This window comes from Cucumis melo, chromosome 7, assembly GCF_025177605.1.
Source record: "Cucumis melo cultivar AY chromosome 7, USDA_Cmelo_AY_1.0, whole genome shotgun sequence".
In the NCBI taxonomy this organism is placed as follows: Eukaryota; Viridiplantae; Streptophyta; class Magnoliopsida; order Cucurbitales; family Cucurbitaceae; genus Cucumis; species Cucumis melo.
Window position 1 is genome coordinate 15,968,988 of NC_066863.1, and position 22,201 is coordinate 15,991,188.

The window sequence follows — 22,201 nt, forward strand, 5'->3', positions numbered from 1 at the left end:
GTAATAAAACATCTATAATATACATATAAATATAAATATTAATAATTCGGGTTGGGTTGACCGAATTTCTCAATCTCCAACTCGAGACCCAACCCAACAAAAAAAAAATTTCGACTCAACCCAATCTACATTTTAAACTAACCTAACCCAAGTCATATAATATGGGTTGGATAGTCCGGCTTGTTGAGTTATTCAGATTATTCTTACGCTCCTAAAGCAACCTAAGAACTTAAAAACAAACTTAAGATCTTAATTGGATTATGCAAGAACAATTCAAGATTTATACTAAAGTTTTCAAATGCACTTTCATCTTAGCGGTTTTCATGCATTATGAACTAATTAGTATAAATGTTGAATTGTTGTTGTTTCTTAAATGAGTTTGATTGATTTTTTGAACTAATTAGTTGTGGATTGATTTTGATGGCAATAATATGATTCATTGAAGGGTAGGAAGATTGATTAAGAATACTCATTCCCTCCTTACAATTGGTTGAGAGAGAGAATTATATTTGTGTCCAATTTTATCAAAAAAAAAGAAAAAAGAAAAAAAGGGTTTACTTTCTTTTACATTCTTTGCAAGATTTCACAAAATCCCTCTTTTCAATTTAGAAATCTTTGTTTGTTAACTAAGAATTCTACCATGTTTTTGTTAGTTTATTTGATTAACAAGTTTTGAGTTAAAAATAGAGCTTGTTGTTGGTTGAGAATTGAGTGGATGTTTAATCTCATAATCACATTCTATTCTAATGATTTTACCTCTCTTATTTCGTAACCATCACTTGCTTACATCACTTTCATCATCATGTGTAATTTTGTAAACAAAAACAAACTCTATTGTACGAATAAAGAAATCGTCCATAGGAAGTAAACGTCGTCGTTTTGGTGTGACAATGGGTTCCCTATGTTCACCGTATACGGCGAAGCAACCCAAGTCTACAACGAAGCACAAATCGCGTACCGCAAATCTATGCAATTCCCGACTATTCCGCCATTCCTACATTTCTCGATTTAGTCAAATCAATTTCTATATATGTTACTCTTCTTTTTCTGATTTCTTCGGAATTCCTATTCCGAACCCTTCAATATTCATACTTTGTTGCTTTATCCATGGATGCCATCTTCAACAAGCTCCGGAATTTGGATGCTTACCCTAAAATCAATGAAGATTTCTATAGGCGCACCTTTTCTGGTGGTTTAATCACCCTCGCTTCCTCCTTTTTCATGCTCTTCCTCTTCTTCTCTGAGCTAAGTATGTTGTTCCCATGTTCTTTTTTATTCTCTTAAACCACGTCCTGTTATCTGATAATGGGTTTTGATTCTAGTTTTAATTTGTGTTTGTATCTGAAAGTTATGGGGCGATGCAATTTTATGATGTTGTTTTTGTTGTTGCTGCTTTTACTTCTATGCGATTTTCCTTTCCTCTTTGTCTTCTCATGCCCTGGCTGTTCAGCAGGCAGGAGAAGTTTTAATGGAAAGCCTTTCTAAGACTTAAGAGGAAAAAAAAAAAGTACAGGACCCCATTCATATGTAAGTTGGTTCACTAACATTCTACGGGTTCGTTAATATACTTAAAAAGTGAGTCATGCAACTTCAGGCCTATGAGTATAGTTACTCACTAAAATGTCCTGATTTTTTCCTGTTCCAGCAATTTCTTAATTACCAACGTGGCTTTGCAAGGCAAGTGTCTTATTCATTTATAATTTATATAGACTCTTTAATGGGCTATGATTATCAGTTTCTTGTTGGGAATTGAAAGATATTAATTCTCCCTTTAAGCTCTGTTTATCTTTCATGATATTCCACTCCCAATTAACCTTCATATGTATTTTTTTCTACATTTCGTTTGAGCCTATAGTTAAGCTATTATGTAATTCGAAAATATATGTTAAGCCTTTTATATTTGGTGGTTTTACATTTTCTTTTGTCTTTGAAGCTTTTTACGACCATCATTTGTGATGTGTGGTTGCAGGAATGTACCTCCATGCTAAAACTGAGACACAGCTGGTAGTAGATACATCAAGGGGAGGAAAATTACACATAAATGTAATTACGATTTTTTTAGGCATTGTTACTATAGTGTTCTTCCTCTATGTCTATGCATTACATTTAGGTTTAATGTCAATGTCGAGGTTTGGACTCATTTTAATTTCATGTGGTTCAACTAAAAGATAGAGCTGGTGATGAAGCTTTGATTAATAGCCATTTTAAGTTTCAAACGAGGAAAACTGCCAAATTTGTTTCTGTTTTCAATGCTGGTATCTGTGGGTTGGGAGGACTTTGTGTGTAGTCTGGGACTCTAGATATTGTTTACTAACGTTGTTCAGCTGATCGACATCTTACCTAAATGTGAAATATTCCATTTGAAATAGGTTTATATGATTATTTTTGAAAATTGATGAACTCTGCATATGAATTACAATTTATTTCTTCCTGACCGAGTTCAATACTCTTTATTCCATGGGCTCTAACTTATTATTTTCTTGTTGCTGCAGTTTGATTTGAGTTTTCCTTCGATTCCGTGTTCTATACTCAGTCTTGATGCCATAGATATCAGTGGAGAGCAGCATCTTGATATTGTATGTGCTTCCCCGTTCTATAAACAAAGGATGCCAGTATCTCACCATATACTTGAATATGTCTCTTATTTTTTTTATTTTTAATGTTTGGTACTTATTTTCTTTCAGAGACATAATATAATCAAGAAAAGAATTGACCATCATGGAAACGTTATAGAAGCCAGACCAGATGGCATTGGTGCACCTAAGGTTAGTAGGTGGCATTTTGATGGTTTGTACCGACAAAATTTAATTTATTGTGTTATCTGTTTTATTATGTTCATTCATCATTATTGGCCATAAGAGGTTTTAGAGTTTTATTGAAAACGGCCAGACAAATGTTTTCATTTAACTGATTATGGCAAGTTAATCTGATTATTATTATTATTATTATTATTTCTTTCCTTTTCTTTTATTATGAAATATGGAATGAATACGTTCAAATAATAAGAACAATTGGAATGCCTAAGGGCTGGGAGCGAAGGGTCCTCCATCCCAAAGGAAAGCTATCATCAATTTCTAATAATCATGAAAAGATTGTAAATACAAAATTCTTTGTGGTTTTAACTAGACCAAGGACCATATGCTGTATTCTATAGACAAAAGAAGTTTTTGCATTCCACTTATTTTAATAATTATATAATTTCTCTCCTTCCACACCAATCAAAAGGTAACCCTTACCAAGCAAGTTGGCAGAATCTTAGCTTTCTCAGGCCCAAGTGGGATTTCAAAAGCCAGCTATCTACTTCATCTGGAAGACCCAAAGAGAGGTTGAACTCCTTAAGAATTTAACTCCACCCGCTAGCACTTAGCAGTATGGCCACTCTTTGCCTAAAACTTAGTAAGAAGGACAAAACACTTGAGGGATGTTTGGCTCCCAAATTGAAGTTAGTGGTGTGCCCACCCCATGTTTTGGGCTCTAACTATAATAATGGTATTCACAACTACTTATAACCTGCAATTATCTGCAGTAATACTATATGAAATCTCTCTTTGCTATAGTGTTTTCTATTTCCTATCCATCCTCTTCTCCTCTTTCTTACAATGTTTACTATTTTCTAATTTTTACCTGGACTAAAATATTCTACATCTCAAATAGAGACTGTTAGAACTTAAACTAAAATAGACTCCTAGTTAGAAATATATTTTTTGGATAATTAGTGTAATTAGTTGTAAGGGTCATGCTAGTAATTAGCCATTAAGTTTCTTAGGCATTTGGGTTAAAAATAATGTGAGAGTATGGCTAGGGCAGTGAAGAATTTTGGTGGGATTTCATAATTGGGAACTTGGGAGAGGATTTCCAGTCATCTTGAAAGTGCTGGTTTGTCACTGTCCTATTTGTTATCTTCCTTATGTTTTTGTGCTGACTTCATTGTAATTTTCCCTTGAAATATATAAATAAGTCATTTTAGAGCTGGCTCTGTTTCTTGGAAATTGTCTTTCTGGGTATTCTACTGGTTGCTGGTTGGGTACCTAACAATGGAAGACTAGCAAAATATCAAGCACAAATTATTGCAAGTATCAAGCATTGATTAACCCTAATTAGGTCAGCGGTGAGTGAGATCTTGATGTATTATTTTGCTCTCTTTAGGGCCCCTAGCTTGTTGTGCAAAAGCTTGGAAAAATATATGAGAGATTTTCTGTGGGAAGGGGTGGAGGAAGGTCATGGACCTCATTTGGTCAACTGGAAAGCTGTATGCTGTGTGAGTTAGGGGGTTTAGAGATCAGTAATCTAAGATTCTGTAGCAGAGCTTCGTTGGCCAAGTGGCTTTGACGCTTTCCCCTTGAGTCCAATTCTTTATGGCATAGGATTATTGCGAGTAAGCATGGAGCCATCTATTTGAATGGACGACGGAAGGGGTTAAAGGCACACACTGTAATCCTTGGAAAGATATTTCTTTCGAGCTTCCGACTTTTTCCCAGTTTACTCTTGCTTTGTAGAGGAGGGTAAGGATACGTATTTTTGGGAGGATTAGTGGGTGGGCGAGTCATCCCTTTGTTCTTCATTTCTGCATTTTTATCGTTTATCCTCTTCCAAAAACTGTATGGTATCATATCTTTTGGTTAGGTCCAAAAATTAAAAAATTCTACATCCTTATCTTTTGGATTCTGCCGTAATTTGACTAATAGGGAAATGACGGAGGGTGCCTCTCTTCTTTCTTTGGTTGAGGGCTGCAGTTTTAGGGAGGGAAGGAAGGGCGTTCGTGTCTGGAGACCCAGTCCGAGTCAAGGATATACGTGTAAATCTTTTTTCAGTATGTAGTTGGGGGGAGAGGAATGAATGGGTGTTTTGTGGTAGGGAAAGGGATCATAGTGAAGTTTGGTCTTTGATTAGATTTCATGTCTATCTTTGGGCTTCGATATCGATGACCTTTTATAATTATTCCATTAGTAATATTTTACTCAGTTGTTTCCCTTCTTTTAGTTGGGGCATTTTGATGGGCTGGTTTTTTTTTTTTTTTTGTGTATGCCCTTGTATTCTTTCATTTTTCTCAATGAAAGTTGTTATTTCTTACAGAAAAATAAAACTTAGACTAAAATAATCTGTACTCTAAACATAGACTACTATAACCCACAAACTATAATAACCGAGCCATTGATTATAATAACCAACTTAAACCCCAAACATCCTCTTACTGTTCTTAGAAATATCCCTCCCTGGTCTACCCCCGCTCTTCCTTTTATTTGCTTTGTCATCCACCCGCTGTCACTTTAAATAGCTACAACCACTTAAAAGCTTCTTTTTAGCACTAAATCTCCATAGCCGTTCCTGTTTCTCTGAAACAAGGAGCCCACCCTTAAACCTTTCATCTTTAATGTCTGAGAGGAGAGGCTGCAATTCACCAATTAGCTCCCTATCTTAGATTCCCAAGACCATATGAATTTTTCATATGTTTTTTGTTTCTTTTCTTCCCTTTTGATGACTTTTCAAGGGCTATAAGAAGAGAAAACAGATTGATGGGCAGGCTGTTGAGAACGACCTAGGCTAACATCAACTCCCCCCTTTAAGAGAAGCAACCTTCTCCATATGCCTTAACTTCCTCTACGTTTTGTCATTAATCAGGTCGCATATGGCCACAAATTTTGATTACCTCCCTAGAGGAAGCCAAAGTAAAAAATGGGAAGGGAGTCAAACGGACATCTGAGGCTTGTAAATAAATTGATTCAAAAACCTCAGTAGCATAGCAATTCATGAGGAAAAGTATTTTCATCCTTACTGAACCCATGAATTGCTAAGACACACATACATCACTTGTCCTCCAATTACCAGGGCATTTCTCTATCTCCTCATAATATCCCTCTTAGACCGTATAATTTAGGAAGCAGATCCCTTCATAATGTCATTGATAATGGAGAATTGATGACTGATGAAATAAATATTCAAATAAGATAAATATCTTGAATATAGATTTTTCTTAAAGTGTAAGCTCTGAGGTAGCCGGGATGACAAAGAAGTTAAAGATGAGACTTCGTAATATTTCTCACCAGCTTCTTTTGTGGAAACTAAATGATTTATCTTGGATTTTTCTGTTGGTTTCTTATCTTAGAAGTTTCACCTCTTGTTTTTTTCTTTTTTCCCCTGTTAATATTTCTTTTGGCTGTTGGTACTTCTATCTATATAATTGTTTTTGTTTTTCTGCTCTCCAGATTGAGAAACCATTGCAGAGGCATGGTGGCAGGCTGGAGCACAATGAAACGTATTGTGGTTCATGTTTTGGAGCAGAAGCGGTACTTTAGACCATTTGTTATCCTTTGTAACCTTCTGTGGGTTTGAAGTTATTCTTAGCAGAACTTTGATTTCGATTATGGAGCCCAAAGGAGGGCCTCCTTTGTCCTTTTCTTTTTCTTTTTCATCATGATTATTAAAGATATCCTTCCTGATTTCGGTTGCTTTATTTTGCTTTGTAGGACTTCATATTGGTATGAAGCTATCATATAATATTGTTATTCATTGTTGTTTCTTAGAGCATTGTTATTCTTTTTTACATTTTATGCGATCTTTTGCCTTGAGAAAGTACAATGCTTACAAGTGACTGGCATATTGCTGAAGTAGAAATCATTTATGATTTTTCTGTTTTTTATTTTTTTCCTTTGAATTGCACATATTTCTTGAAATTTGGTATCAGAAATGTTAAGGGTCTCCTCTTGTTTGCAGTCTGATGATGATTGTTGTAATTCATGTGAAGAAGTTCGTGAAGCATACAGACAGAAAGGTTGGGCTATTACCAATCAAGATTTGATAGATCAGGTGTGTTAGATTATTATAATTGCCATTTATAGGATATTATATGTTGCATAGAACTATAGGAGGCAACCAGTTGGCTAGTCACTCAAGTGTGCAATCCCACCAAGAAGGTGAAAATGCCATGTTTTTTTCTTATAATGTCGTTAGAGGTTGGAATTATATCTCTTTATTTTTTATGTTTATTTTTAAACTTTTTAAGAAACCACACTTTCATGGAGAGCAATAAAAAGATTAAACAAGGGCAAAAGGGCACATCGACATTCATTTTTGTACGAGGTTTATATAACTTGTTGTTTGATGGAGTAATATAAAAGAAGGAAAAGTGAATCAAATCCAGTTTAGTTACTTCAGCTCTTTAACGTTTTCCAGGAAACTTGACTCTTCGAGTGTGTTCGAATTTATGTAATCCTCGTTAGATAAGTTAAAATTGATCAGTGAAAGAAAATTAATTAGTGAAAAGCAGAGTACAAAAGATAGGGAGACCAGACATTGACCTTCAGCCACCAGAAAAATCTACACAAGTTACTTGTTATTAGTTAAAGGTTGGGGGCACATGTCTTTAAGAAGGGGTTTGACATTATCATGCTTATACAAAGAAGCATGTAACACAACGCAACAGCGATATGATGATATTTTGTTTTTCAAGGCCCTCAGCTTTAACTTCTATGGTTTGACAATTGATGAAAGCCCTATGGAGTTCTAGTTGATACTGTGCTAGAGCAAGAGAAGACACCATCTGTTTGCATTCATTTCTCGCTTGTCTATTTTTTCGGGTCGAATTGAAGAATTATAAATATTGATTTTTTATCGAGTCATTGGTTTTAAAAGCTGAGGGGGAATAGATGCATGTACAGGATCATATGTGCGATAACTCTTTCAGATTGATAAGTTTTTGAATTTTCTTATTCTTAAGGTCATGTAATTTTTGTTGCTAATTTTGTGTTCCTAACCATTGGATGAAACTGAGGAAGATCCTCTCTGTACATTGTTTCCAAGTGTTGTTTCCAGAGTACAAGTGAATGGTGTAGTTGGTTTTTGTGGTCAATTAAGATTTATGCCTTTGATTTTCAGTGCCAAAGAGAAGATTTCATACAGAAGGTAAAGGATGAAGAAGGTGAAGGGTGTAATATCGAAGGTACTCTTGAAGTTAATAAAGTAGCTGGAAGCTTCCACTTTGTGCCTGGAAAAAGCTTTCATCAGTCAAGTTTCAATTTTCTTGGGCTGCTTGCTTTGCAAACAAGCGATTATAATGTATGGGCTTGTACTTTCTTGTTTAAATTTGAAAAATTTAATACAAAGTGCATGTAGCCCCGGCATTTTGTTCTATCAAAAAATATAACCCAGGCGTTGTTTATAAACAATCTCTTTTTCTGCTTTGATTTATATATTTGTCATCACTGTTTTACATTTTAAGTTTTATGTACATGATGCAGGTAAGTCACAGAATAAACAGATTAGCTTTTGGCGACCACTATGATGGCTTGGTAAATCCCCTTGATGGGTAATTATTTCTTCTGCCTCCTCCGTAGATGTTTAGTCCTTGAAAATGATTTCAGTACCATTAATAGTTTCAGTTGAAGCAGGACTGTTTCTTATTTAACTTTGTAGTTTCTAGTTTTTTTAAATATATTTTCTGACCAGAATCATTCATGTATTCAATTATCTGATAAATATATTATTTTTTATTTTTTCATCAAACCTAATCCATACCCAAAATGAACTTCACGTTTTATCTAATCAAATCAATTTTACTTCACAAAAGTTACCATGTCTAACTTGTGCTTTCGGTGCATGTTCAGTGTGCATTGGGAATATAATGAACAGAACGTCATGCACCAGTACTTTGTCAAGGTAAGAAGCATTATCCTCCTTTAAAACGCATTTTTGGTTTCTTTGCTTCAGGGTTAGACAATCTTAATACCCTGTTTCTCTTAAAAAAATCAAATATAAATTTATTTGGTTACTTTATTTACTTATCAGACTTTTGTGCTAGTGGCGATGATACACCATAATCTACCTCTGTACCACTTTTTTTTAATAAAAAATGAACGGTAGGAATTAAGATTTTAATGCGTAGATTTGAGAGTATGGCTTGGGAAAGTGCTTTTCAATTTAAAGCTGATCCATTCAGTGTATGATGAGTGGTAGTTTAGGTCTGCATGTCTGTTAAACCAGCATTCAATCACACGAGCCTTGTTATCTATAGTGTGCTATGTTCTCTCTGTACTTGAAAGATGTTAGGAAGAACACTGAATATATATGTACGCTGCAGGTGGTTCCAACTATATATAAAAACATCAGAGGTCGTACTGTTCATTCAAATCAGGTATTTTTGGAAGTACTTGGAGATGAACTTATGAATGTTATATTTTCACTTGGATGATGCCTTGAACTTGATATTAATGATTCTGTGCAGTACTCTGTAACGGAGCATTTTAAGAGTGTGGAGTTCGGAAGTTCTCAGTCTATACCTGGAGTCTTCTTCTATTATGACCTTTCTCCTGTTAAGGTTTGTAATCGACATCTGAGGTGTATCTGAAAACAAAAATTATATTGTTCTTCGTTGTAAATTGTAATATTGGAACTTCAAATGTCATGATGGGAAATGATAATCTGATATTTTTTGCCTGATTCACCTTATTTCTTGATTATCGAGAGTGTTTGAAGGGTTTCAATGCCTCAAATGACAATCTGAAATCATGATTTTGCTATTTTATCATAATTTGATCAGTCAGCATCATATGAATAATATGATGCAGTTACTGAATTTATATCCTTACAACTATTTTTGGGATGTTAGGCCCAAGGAGTTGGGAGGAGTAGAAGTTGTGAATTTCTCTCCTTATTTGGTCCAAAGAATTTGTGTGTCCCATTACTGAAAAAACATCAATCTTATCCCTAACTAGCTTCTGACACCGTGTCGTCCAAATTTTTTTTTACATTGTGGGCTCATAAATTCGCAACTCCCCTGATTTCACAACCCTATTCCTTGTCTTAACCCTCCCTTTTGATTTTAGTTTTTCTAGTTGAACTTGTTTACATATTATTTCTTGTTAGATAATCTGCTTTTTTGTTCCTTCTAAGTATTTTTTTTGTGAGAACTTTTAGAATAATTGTCAAAATTTCAAAATTAAAAATAGTTGGAAAAAAATATGTTTCTTTGTTGAATATTTAGTGAGTGGAATGGATAATAAATTCTATGGATAGAAAACTAAAAACAAAGTCATCTATAGGTTGGGACCTAAATACTATATAAGTTCTTTTACATGTTTGAATGGATCACTTCTATTTGAAATGACGAGAATACCATGGAGTTTTTAGTTTTTTGGTGGGGTAAAATTAAGTAGAAAGGGAAGGATATCTGTCGATTAAATGTCATTTAAGTTCTTTTTGAAGTGAACCATATAGCGCTCTATATAATGTGTAGACCAAATGCCATGTCTTCCATCCCATTAGCCTTTTTACTCTTGTTTATAAGATTCTGGATAAGGTTCTCCGTAATGGGTTGAGGAGAGTGATGTCCTCCACTATTTATGAGGCCCAAGGAGCTATTTAGCTGGGAGGCAGATTTTGGATCAAGCTCTTATTGGGAAAGAATCAATTGAGTATAGGTCGAAGAATAAGGAGGGTGTTGTTCTAAACTCAATTTTGAAGAGGCTTACGATCTTGTGGATTGGGATCTTTTGGATAAAGTGTTTATGAAGAAAAGTTTAGGCTATAAGTCGAGAATGTGGATGTGGGGAACAAATGCACTATTTTTGTAATTAATAGTGAGATTGATAAGATCAAGATGTGGGTGGAGGTTTTCGAGTACGAGGTTGGCTCTTTTCCTTCCTCTTACCTTGGTCTCTCTCTGAGTGGCAAACCAAGAGCCATGATGTTTCGGAATCTAATTTGTGAAAATATTCAAAAAAGGCTTGGGGTGTGGAAGAAAGGGGTTTTCTCTAAAGTTGGTAGATTAATTCTAATTAGATCTTTGTTGAGTGGTATCCTAGTGTATTATTTATCCCTTTTTAGGCCCCTAGTTTTGTTTGCAAGATTATTGAGAAGTTATGGGAGATTTTTTCTGGGATGGGGTGGATGAAGGAAATGGTTCTCCTTTGGTCAGTTGGGAGGTGGTGGGATGCCCCTTGAATCAAGGGGTTTAGAGATCGACGATCTAAGAATTCGTCACAAAACTTTGCTGGCTAAGTGGCTCAACGCTTTACCCTTGAACATGATTCTTTATGGCGTAGGATAATTGTAAGTAAGCATGATACCCATCCTTTTGTGTGGATGGAGAAAGGGGTTAAAGGCACACACCAAAACCCTTGGAAATATATTGCTTTTGAGCTTCCTTTTTCTTGTTTCACTTGTTGCGTTGTGGGGGCAATAAGGACACTAATTTTTGGGAGGATCATTGGGCGAGGGAGAGTCTCTTAGTTCTTTAAAAACCATCTGGTATTGGATTTTTTGTTTGGGCTTGGGAATTCTGTGTCTTCCAATTTCAGGTTTTGTCGCAATTTGTCGTATAGGGAAACGACGGAGGTTGCCTCTTTTCCTTTTTGATTGAGGGTTGTAATTTTAGGGAGAGGAGGAATAATGTTCGTGTTTGGAGCCCTATTCTGAGTGTAGATTTTTCGGGTAAATCCTTGTTCAGTTGTTGTGGGATTCCTCCCACTTTAGGGAATCGGTCTTCGATGTAGTTCGGAGGAATAAGGTTCCTAAGAAAGTCAAGTTCTTTGTTTGGCAAGTCTTGCTTGGTCGAGGGAACACTATCAATAGGCTTGTGAGGAGGAAGACTATGCTTATTGGGCCTTTTTGCTGTCTGCTTTGTCAGAAGGCAGAGAAAAATCATGATCATCTCTTTGGGACTGTCAATTTGTGCAGATTTGTGGAGTTCGTTTAGGCAGGACTTCGGCATTAGCTTTGGTTGCCAAAGGAGTGTTCGAGCCACGATTAAAGAGTTCCTCCTCCATCTGCCTTTTAGAGAGATACCTTTTTCTTTTTGTGGCTTGCAGGGGTGTGCACCCTGATTTGGGTATTCGGGGAGATGAATGATAGGGTGTTCTGGGGTAGAGAGATCATAGCAAGGTTTGGTCTCTTGTTAGATTTCATGTATCTCTTTGGGCTTCGATATCAACGACCTTTTTTAACTACTCTATTGCAAAACATTTTTACTTAGTTGGAATCTCTTCTTATAGAAAGGGGTGTTTTGGTGGGCTTGGTTTTTGTAGGAGTATTCTTTCATTATACTCAACGAAAGTTGTTGATTTTTCCTAAAAAAATGTGTGCCACACAGACTGCAATCTTTGTTTGACTTCTTTTTCTTTGCCTTGTTCAGGTGACATATACTGAGGAGCATGTTCCATTTTTACACTTCATGACACACATTTGTGCCATAATTGGAGGTAGCATACGCTCTCATTTCTCTTACCAACCCAAGAAAGAATAAAGATGTGCATATTTATATGTTTGTTTAAACATGGTTTCTTTCCCGTATCTCTCTGTTTTTTTGGAGGGAGATAAGAAACAATTTCATTGATGGTATGAAATTACAAAAGGGGGGAACCCGTCAATAAGACCACTCCAAATTGAGAGGTTGGAGGAAAAGCTTTAGAAGTGGAAAAGGGAAGGGTTTGCACCATGAAACAACCAGATTAACATTAGCTTCAGAAAATCTTTATTTATTTAAAGATGGAAAAGGGAAGAGTGGTGTGCACCATGAAACAACCATGAGAGAGAGAGAGAGAGTATCGAAATGAACTCTTGAATGGCCAAAGCTTCTGACGTGAAAGGACAATGGAAGAATGATTGTTTTTTGAGATTAAGAATTCTTTAGATACAAAAAATGCCAATTAGACAAGATGGACATCAGGGATTTTTCATTTGAATCATCGCTGTTGTTTAGTAAAAGCATTCATTCTTCAAAAAGTAATCTTGATTGATATTAGACTCTTTGTTTGAAGGGACATAACTATACCCCAGTACTGTGTTTTTGTTAGGATACCACCTAACAAGGATTGTCTCAAGAACAAAGGATGAACTCAAAGAACAGTTAAATAACAATCAATTATGGAAATATATGAAATATATACTAGAAGATCACAATAACAAGTAACAAAGTAACCCTGGCCTTTTCGAGAGGGCTAGACTCTCCCAAGGTTTCCTTAAAATGGAATCCTTCTATAAAACTCTTCAGACCTCTACTCCAACCCCTCTCCTACTATTTATAACATGATCTAACTAACTTACTAATATGCCCTCTAATAACCTATCTTCAATTTCTACTAATAATCCACTATTTTCGTCCTTACAATTTTCTCTCCTACCTTTCATTGTTGTTAATGGAAGTATTAATTTTTCTGTTGAAACCTTGGTAGATCTCTTAAATTTACTATCACCCACGAATTTTTGACAAAAAATACTCCCGTGGACGGCTCTTAGGATTGATTGTACTCATCTTCTTCCCTCCACATAGTGTTCTCTTCCCAAGGCTTATTAAAATTATTCTATTCAGGACATTAGTTTGAATAGGAACACTTTTATTTTTTGGGTATAATCTTTAGTTGCAAGATTTTTTTTTCAGCTTTTTTATTTTTATTTTTATTTTTATTTTGAGCAAAATAGACTATTTTCATTATATCGATGAAATGTCATGTTCCCTATCCCTCAGCTGTAGGACTAAAAGCAGATCTTTGTTTTGCAGGTATTTTCAGCGTTGCAGGAATTGTAGATGCATTCATATATCACGGTCAAAGAAAAATGAAGAAGAAGGTCGAAATCGGAAAATTTGGTTGATGTCTCAAGTTCCCTTTCACGTCAGTCCACTTTTGATCAAGCTGATGCAAATTCATATGAGAATCAAAATACAATTCTGTCCATCATTTGGGTGTTCTGAAAGTAGTATTATTTATATTTCATGGAATTAGATTCATTTCCAAACAGAGGTTGAAATCATGTTCTCTTTGACATAACACCACACAAGTGAAAAAAAAAAAAGAAAAAAGTAACATTAGTGTAAGATACAAGAAATTTCACCCATTACTCCTGATCATTTGTAAATTTCTATACAACATGGGATTTTATTGATATTGCGATTGAGAATTTTGAGATTCATCTTCATTTCAATTGGTTTGAGTTCTTTTTTCTTTGTTCGGCAACTTTCCCAGTGATGAATTCAATGCCCTCAGCCAAATGTCAAAAAGTTGGATTTCTTTTTATCTAACTTGATGATGAGATGTGTGGATGAATATTAGTATCTTTATTTTATTTTATTTTAAATTTAGGTTTAAAATCTGCTCCTAAAGATTTCGTCCAACTTTTGAATTTGTCTATTTTTTTTTCAACTTTTATGAGTCTAAGTCATACCAGAATTAATATAAGAGTGTTAGGTGTTTGATTCACCAATATGAGTGGATAAAAATTATCAATTCACTCTTTAGCTCACCTACTTTAAATATTGATGAAGTTGATTAATTGGTTATTTTTACTAACTCATTTCATCTCTCCATCCCTTTGATGTTTTAAATAGCTTCACCCATTGCCTACCATCGGGACTATACAACATATATCAATAACCAATATCGTGCGGTCGACTTTGGCAACCAACTCAGGCTCTGACCACAACCTTCGTAGACCACCTTCAAACAAACAATTATGGCAACATACTTCAAAGTGTGGCCACTTCCGACCACCACTTTTGAAGACAACTCTACAACCAATTCTGACAACTCTACAACTAACTCTGACAACAATTTTCGCACGAACAGCTTTTGGTGACTTACTCCAATAATCACTTTCGTGCGACTAACTCTAACGACTCACTCCAGTTTCCAACAACCACCTCTGGAGACGACTTCATTGAAGACTAATTGATGATAAATTCCGATGACAACCATCTCTTACAACCGACATTATCATTCACCTCAGGCTATCAACTCCTGCAAAAGCCATATCTAACAAGATTTTTAATGGAAACCCAACTTGTGTGAACATGTAAATAGACCTTTAATGACAATTCTATTTTTTGTGTATGTACAACTCATGCGTTCTATGATCGCTAAAATATATCGTAGAGTTGTTGGTTATATAAATAGTATTTTGTTTAAATGCACTGTTCATAGATCACTTTCATTTTACAAAAGGAAGGTTGTGATATCTTTTTGCAACTTTTTTTGTTTCTCGACTTTCCTTTTACCTACTTACTAAAAGAAATATGTGCTACAAAATGTACTTCTCTGTATTTTTCTTTCCTTTTACGATAAATTAGTTGTTGAATTGATGTGGTTTCACACTTAGATCATATCTCAACTCTTGCTCTATTTAGTCTCGGTGTTTCAGTCTAATTTATTTTGGATCTTTGAAGATATGAAGTATGTTTAATTTTAGTTTTATTGGCACATATTTTCATTCTAATCTAAGTATGGTTCGTTATCTTTCATGGAGGCTCAAGCTAATTGCATAGGTTTTAAGTTGTTGTTGGGGAATAATTTATGATGGAGCAATATATGGATTTGCATTTTTTTTTACATGCATATAGACATTTTTGTTGACATTATTAATTCAGTTGTAAGTGGCAAATTAGACCTAGCTAGAAAATATGTTTGCCAAAGAGACGACTTTGCACAAAAATAATATCATTTCATCGTCAGTGTGATTGAGAACCGATTGTTTTTTCTTTTGATTTAAAATTTATGGTTGAGATGAAATTGATAAAATTAATTAAGGGTTAGAGAGTAGAGAAAACGTTGATTTTATTAGTGCTGCAATCATTGGACTTCTAGCGCGTTGATTTCCATGTCTGGTAGCAAAAGTTGAACTCTTGGAAGTGGAAATTGGTTGGATTTGGACGCATGGACCTCATCGCCTGGGATAGGCCGCTTGGATCTTGTTGCCTACATTTAGAACTTGGATACCTCAAGTACGCGTTGAATGCTCTAGGATAAACTAATCAATTCAATCGGAGCTACACCACAACCAATTCAAATATCTACTCTTAAGCCCAAATCTACAACTATTCCATGAAATAAAATTGTATGAGAGAGATATGAAGTCAATGTATTTTTCTACGATGATATGCATATGAATAGTTCCTTATACATGAAATGTTGAGTGGAATGTGGACCACTTTGGTACAAAAATATCAACAAATCTTCATTTGTCTATATCCTTACCTCTTTAAAACTTTGGTGTCTCTTCCGGCCCAAATCCACAAATCAAATTAAGAGGATTTAAGAAGTCTTCCACGTGCTAGTCTTAACAATATGAAAACATCATTTGTGAATAAAATATTATTTAGTATAATTTTTCTTTTTCCAAAAAATTCTCATCAACAATCTCACAAATGAATTTTTTTGCTATTAGTTCGCACTTAAAATATTTTCGTTGAGCAGTATTAATCAAGGCTATGCTTAAGCAAAGGTGTCTAGTGACTTGAACCTTTACAAAGTGATACTGATTTAGAATATACTAGAGTAACTCTTAGTTTTCACAATAATATCGCACACACAACATTGTTAGGGTGTTTTTCAAAACTTTGTGCTTCAAGGCCTAGTACATGTATCTCAGTTTAGTGGATGCACTAGAGAATTTGCCTAAAATTTTATAAGAAGCAGTCTCACTTCCACTTCCACAAAGGTGAGTCTATCAAGAGTAATCTTGTAGCTAGGTACTCCACTTGACATCAAGTATAGACCTTATTCATGCTAATACTTGGTTCATTAGAATGAGACTCTGGATTATTATAAAATGATTCACGTCATATCATTTATGATCATTTATAATCTTTTGAACTTGTTTCTTGGGATCTCTAGTCTATAGTTGAGTTTTCCACACAAGTGACTCATTGTTCTATAGGCATGAGCCTTGTTCTTTAAGAGGTTTGAAAACCTTCTTTTTGGCTAATCCTTTGTGAAGGGATAAAAACCCTAATAGTGAAATATTTAACAGAACCTTAAACTCTATTTAATTAGGAACTTAAAAATATCATTACATTGGAAAAAGAATTATAGAAACTAAGGTTAAACATGGTTTCTAAATAATATATAAATTACAGTAAAGGAGTAAAGAGACACTTATATCGTTGACAACTCTGTATCTACCAAACACCAATATTGGGGTACCAAAACCTCCCTATTCTTTAAGCTTTTGACATTTTAGTTTGTGGGAACTAAAATTGGAAAAGAGGAATTTTAAGAGAAGAATTTTGTTTGAGAGAATACCCCGAGTTACCCAAAAACACTTATGTGTTTCTTTTATGTCGTTTCGTTACCTCCCTAATATTCAAATTGAAGAAGAGAAGAAGAGAGAGTTAAAAAGAATTTTGGGATTCACAAGAGAATCACCCATGTTCTCTATTAATTTGATATAAAATAAATAAATAAAATAAATTAATAATTAATTAAATCATATTTAATTACTATTTCATTTAAATCATATTTAAATGAATATTTCTCACGTAATTTATAGTTTTAATTTAATTAAATCAAATCTAATTAAATAAAATTAAACTAAACTATTAATTAATTTTTCAATTAATTAAATGTTAAATTAAATATCTTATATTTAATTTAAGCCAAATTTGAATCACATCCAAATATAAATTTCTTTCACGACCTATAGTTTTAATGTGTATTATATACATATTAAATTTTAACCTATAATTTTATTCTCTCATAAATTAATTTTAAATTATATCCAAAATTAAATTTATATAATAAAGTTTAATTAAAATATAAAGTTTATATTATAATGTTTCAGCATACATTATATTGATTATACATTATATTAATTTTCAAAGTAAAATTTGAACATTTCAAATTACAACCAATACATGTAAACCTCATTACCTTTTATGAGCTAGGGAGGAGACATAATGGACCTATAGATCAGAAGCTATAGCGATATGAGATTAATTGGCTAAACTCTTTAACCACAATAATCGATATTCGTTAACTATGCATACACTCCACTAAAGACTCACAACTGAACTCTTCTCACTTTAGATATATTTTTATATCCATAGATATAGACCTATAGCAATAAGTTTGTCCTTCACAAGTGTTCGTAATACCAGCTAGGTCAAATTACCGTTTTTCCCTAGGTTACTTCTAGTTCTTAAATGCCAGTGCTTTTCTAATGAACAACCTATTTATAGTCCAACCAATAAACAGAAATCCCTATGGTGCTATAGAAAGTGCAGGACTCTTTGTTCAAGTCCCAGAAACACCATTTAAGGGGACACTCATCTACTTACCCTAAAGTCGGGATGAGTGTATTCCATCTTGTGTGATTATATTTCCAGCTCCCCACTTGATCTTGTCCCCAAAGTGATAAGCACATTGAGTCAATAATCTGACCACTCTCGCTCATACAAATCAAAGGATAATCCCTCGTGAACAATTGTTCATAATACACTCTGAATTAAGACTAAGTTACCTAAATTATCCTAATGAAATAGAAACCTAACTAGTTAACGGAGTTACATTTAGTGGTTACTATTTTGTGGTCCGGTATTATGCAAACTCATTGCATAGATACCCTTACTTGCATGTCACCTACACCAACATGTTGGCTCATTGCGTTTGTATCAAATACAAAGTGAGCCGTATCCATAGTGCAATTAAGATTAGGTACCTAGCCTTATCCCTATACTATAGACTATTTAAGTTGTATCTCGAACCTTGATCCATGTATGTCTCTACATACTGTTCAAAACTCATCAAACAACTTAGGATGTTAGTTTATTGGATTTAGGTTATTAAGACAAAAATAATAATATAATCAATAACACTTATTGACATTATAATAACAACACTTTATTAATAACAGTCAACATATTTCATTTACTATCTATGAGTTTTAGGACATAAAACCCAACACTTTGGTCAAAGAATTTGTAAAATTTTTATCCTTTCGTATGTGATTCACTCTAATAGCACCAATGTAAGCTCAAACTATTTTTTTTAAAAAATGTATTTGAGATTGAATGTTTAATTCGGAAGTGTGATCCATTTAAGAGAGTTTTCCTAAATATAGGTTGATAAGGATAAAAATATTTATAGGTTGGATAAAGAAAATTTTGAAAGTTACTTAGGTGAAACCATGATCATTGTTGAGTTAAGTTTATAAAAAAGTAAAAGGGTGGTAATGGTTTCTTTAAGTTAAGTTTTACCCAAAATTTGTCAAATAAAGTTAAGTGAAATTTGATTGGAAGTTGAGTGGTTTGCCACCAAAATGAAAGGAAGTAAGAGGTGGAAGGTTTTTAAGGTGAAGGAAGAAAGTTTGGTCAATCATGAGAAGGAAAAATAGAACCATTTTCTTAAGTTGATCGGTGCAACCATATCTATAGACTTTATTATCAAGCTTTCTACATAAGAAGTGAAGAGAATTGCTTAAAGAAGATGGATCTTGGCTACCATGGAGAGATATCCTTTCCCTGAAGAAAATTGGTGGAGAACAATAAGCTTAGCAAATTTTCGGGTCAATCTGTAGCAGTTTGGTATTTTGACGATTATGACGTGCAGAGAACGAGTTAGAAGCTGAAAATTGGAGGTTAGTAAGATTCAAGTCTTACATACATTTGTCATGAAGGATGTAAGAGCTAATTATTACTCGAAATGGATGGAATAATAATTCATTTAACACTATACAAAATTTCAGATAAATGAGCAAGATTGTTTTGAGGTTGATTCTGATCAGTCCAAGTAATTGGTAATTGTAAATATCACAATTCACAGGTTAGTTAGTTAAAAGATTTCTTATGAGTTTTGTTAAAGAAATTTGAGGTAATTTGGTTAAGAAATTAGGGAATTAAGCAAACTTTTGTGAGTTTTTGCTGCTATAAAATAAACAGGTTATACACGTTAAGTGTTTCGTTGATTTGAGGAAGTCGAGAGAATTATGTCCAAGCTTTGAGGTAAGCTTGCTCTAATTATGGGTAAGAGGTCTACATAGGTTGATTAATTAATTTTCGTTGAAAATGTGGTGTTTGGATCGTCGGAGTGTGCTAAAAAAAGTTAGCCGAAATATGAAACTTTTTCTTAAGCTGGAGGTGAAGATAACCTTTGATTGCCATTATTTACTCGTCATAAAATTAAAATCAGAAAGCTAGGCGATTTAACTATCCAAATATAGTTTGATTTTTAGGTCAAGAAGAGATTTGACAAATCTATAAACCTGAGAGTTATAGCTTCAATTCGTGAGTGGCAAAAATGAGTGTAAAAGTTAATTTCAAACATGATTTATCAGCTAAATGTTTTAAGCATTCTTTGAGTTAGTGTGTGCTTTGTACACTAATCTTAGAAAGTTACTTTCAAAGCATGAGTTTAGCATAGAATTTGAGAACTGTTGAAGGTTGATTTTAGAAATGTTTCCAAGTGTTTAAGAATAAGATATATTTCAAGCAAGCATGATTTATGTTATAGCAAAGCATGTTCTTAAAGCTTTTGATGAGTTTTTGAGATTCTTACTAGTCGAATGACTAAGATATTAAGCCCGAGGTTAGTTGATTGTGTGCACACAGAGATGATTTCATTGTTGGTGAGTTTACTTCACGACAACGATGTTGTCGGAAATGTTGGGCATGCCCCACTACGGCAAAGACGTTGGGAGTATTGCACGTGTTCTACTACAATGTAAAGAGTATAGAATAGTTAATAAGAGTAGTCATGCTAGTATTATTATATGAACGACTTTGCTAAAGTTTTCTTACTGAAAGTTGATTGCTAAAAATTTCTATTGAAATTTCCTTCTTAAGTTATTTAGAAAGCATGTTTGTTTAAAAGTTAGTCACTCACTGAGCTTTAGCTCACTCTTTCCAAAATGTTTGCTCACTTTTCAGTTAGAGTTCGTAGACCTAGAGTCTAACTATCGCTAGAGTTCGTAGACCTAGAGTCTAACTATCGCTACCTATCTACTAGGGAGTCTTGAGTTTTCATTTCAGTATGTCTTGTATCTAAATCTACATGATGTTTGGGTTGTTTAGAGTTAGTATTTTGGGTTGTTTGTAATATGGTTTGTATATGTATATTGTCCATATTAGACTTGTTAAACATAACTGATTATAGTATGGGATGCACTACTTTGTTTTCAAATTTATCTCCATGCATAAGGTTTTGTGTGTTCAATGGTGTTTGTTTTAAAGGTTAAGTTCTAGTTCTAGAAATGGTTAGCAAGTACTGTTGATAAAAGAGTGGTACTTGTGGGCTTCACATTGTCTCTTGGGCTAAGAGACGGTAGTCTGGAAGGGGGTGTTTATCAGGCCCCGATCACGTTCTACCTTACGCAATAAGATTTTGCGCGAGAAGAGTAGCCTATGCGATGAAAGACATGTGAGGAACTGTTATGCATTTTGAGCTTACTTCACTAGGAAGTAGTGGCATCATCCTCGTGTGAGAAAGTTGTCGATTGATTTAACATTGCCGTCCAATCTAAATTCAAGATAAGGAAGTGGCAGTGACACGTGACATTTTGACATTGGACTAATTCTCACTACAGGTAGAAGTAATCATTCTGACACTGGAAACTTCACTGGAGAGACTTTTAAATAGGTGAGGTCCAGCCATTCTGAAGCTGCTTTTACCTTGAGCTTACTTAAGAAAGAGTTAAGAGAGTTTCAAGATTTTTAGAGATTCTTTACGAGCTTGAATCCAGTAAGGAGTTGCAGGAAAATTCTCGGCTAAAGAGTTATGCAAGGAAGCTCATTAATTGTGAGTGGTTCTTCTTAAAATGTTTTAAAAAACAAAAGGATTTCTAATGTGTTTAAATCCTTAAACGTATTTTCATTGAAACTCTGAATTATATGATTTCTCTTGTGCTTTCCAAATGCATGTAATTTATAAATGAATGAAATTTCACATGAAGTGAAATGATGAGATAATGTAGGAGATTTATAAATGAATGAGACTTTACATGAATTGAAAAGATAAATGAGATGATCTTATGTACCCTATGCGATGAAACGTGATTTCCTCACACTTTCTGTGTATTCTGGTGTGGGATGCCTTATTCTTGTTGTGTGATCTGGGATAAGATGCTCTACTTTTACTGTGTGATTTGGTATGGGATTCCATTTGCTTGCTGTGTGATCTGGCATTGGAAGACATATTATGCGTGATGAAATTAATAGAAACTTGCTGAATGCGTTGAGACTACTCCACATAGCTGCAACTCGACAAAAGAGTGTGGTAAATACTTGAGCTGAGGAAGAGTACAAAGATGTAATTAACTATACAAAATGATTTTTTGCTTTGATGACATGATAAGTTTAATGAAATGGGTTCTATGCGATATGAACATTTGTGCATGATTTACAAGAAATGATTTCCATACAATTTATAAACGTTTGACGATGAAATTTAAATTGTTTCAAATTGCCTAATGCATTTAAAATGCTTGGTTTTAGACTCAATGATTTACC

General features: G+C 34.2%; 1 protein-coding gene across 2 annotated transcripts; it reads left to right on the forward strand.

Annotated features, from left to right (window-relative positions):
- Nucleotides 1–891: 891 nt before the first annotated feature.
- LOC103495767 (uncharacterized) lies at nucleotides 892–13,905 on the forward strand. 2 transcript variants are annotated; one of them, XM_051087685.1, is made up of 15 exons: nucleotides 1,100–1,249; nucleotides 1,454–1,527; nucleotides 1,646–1,677; nucleotides 1,970–2,043; nucleotides 2,493–2,576; nucleotides 2,685–2,765; nucleotides 6,204–6,284; nucleotides 6,712–6,804; nucleotides 7,873–8,052; nucleotides 8,235–8,302; nucleotides 8,601–8,652; nucleotides 9,074–9,127; nucleotides 9,218–9,310; nucleotides 12,125–12,191; nucleotides 13,490–13,905. In XM_051087685.1, the coding sequence occupies exons 4-15, from the start codon at nucleotides 1,972–1,974 to the stop codon at nucleotides 13,579–13,581; spliced, it is 1,017 nt and encodes a 338-aa protein (XP_050943642.1). In that variant the 5' UTR covers nucleotides 1,100–1,249; nucleotides 1,454–1,527; nucleotides 1,646–1,677; nucleotides 1,970–1,971; the 3' UTR covers nucleotides 13,582–13,905. The 2 variants fall into 2 exon arrangements, with proteins under 2 accessions (XP_008455648.2, XP_050943642.1); XM_008457426.3 differs by lacking the exons at nucleotides 1,454–1,527; nucleotides 1,646–1,677 and having other exon boundaries at nucleotides 892–1,249.
- Nucleotides 13,906–22,201: the final 8,296 nt, after the last annotated feature.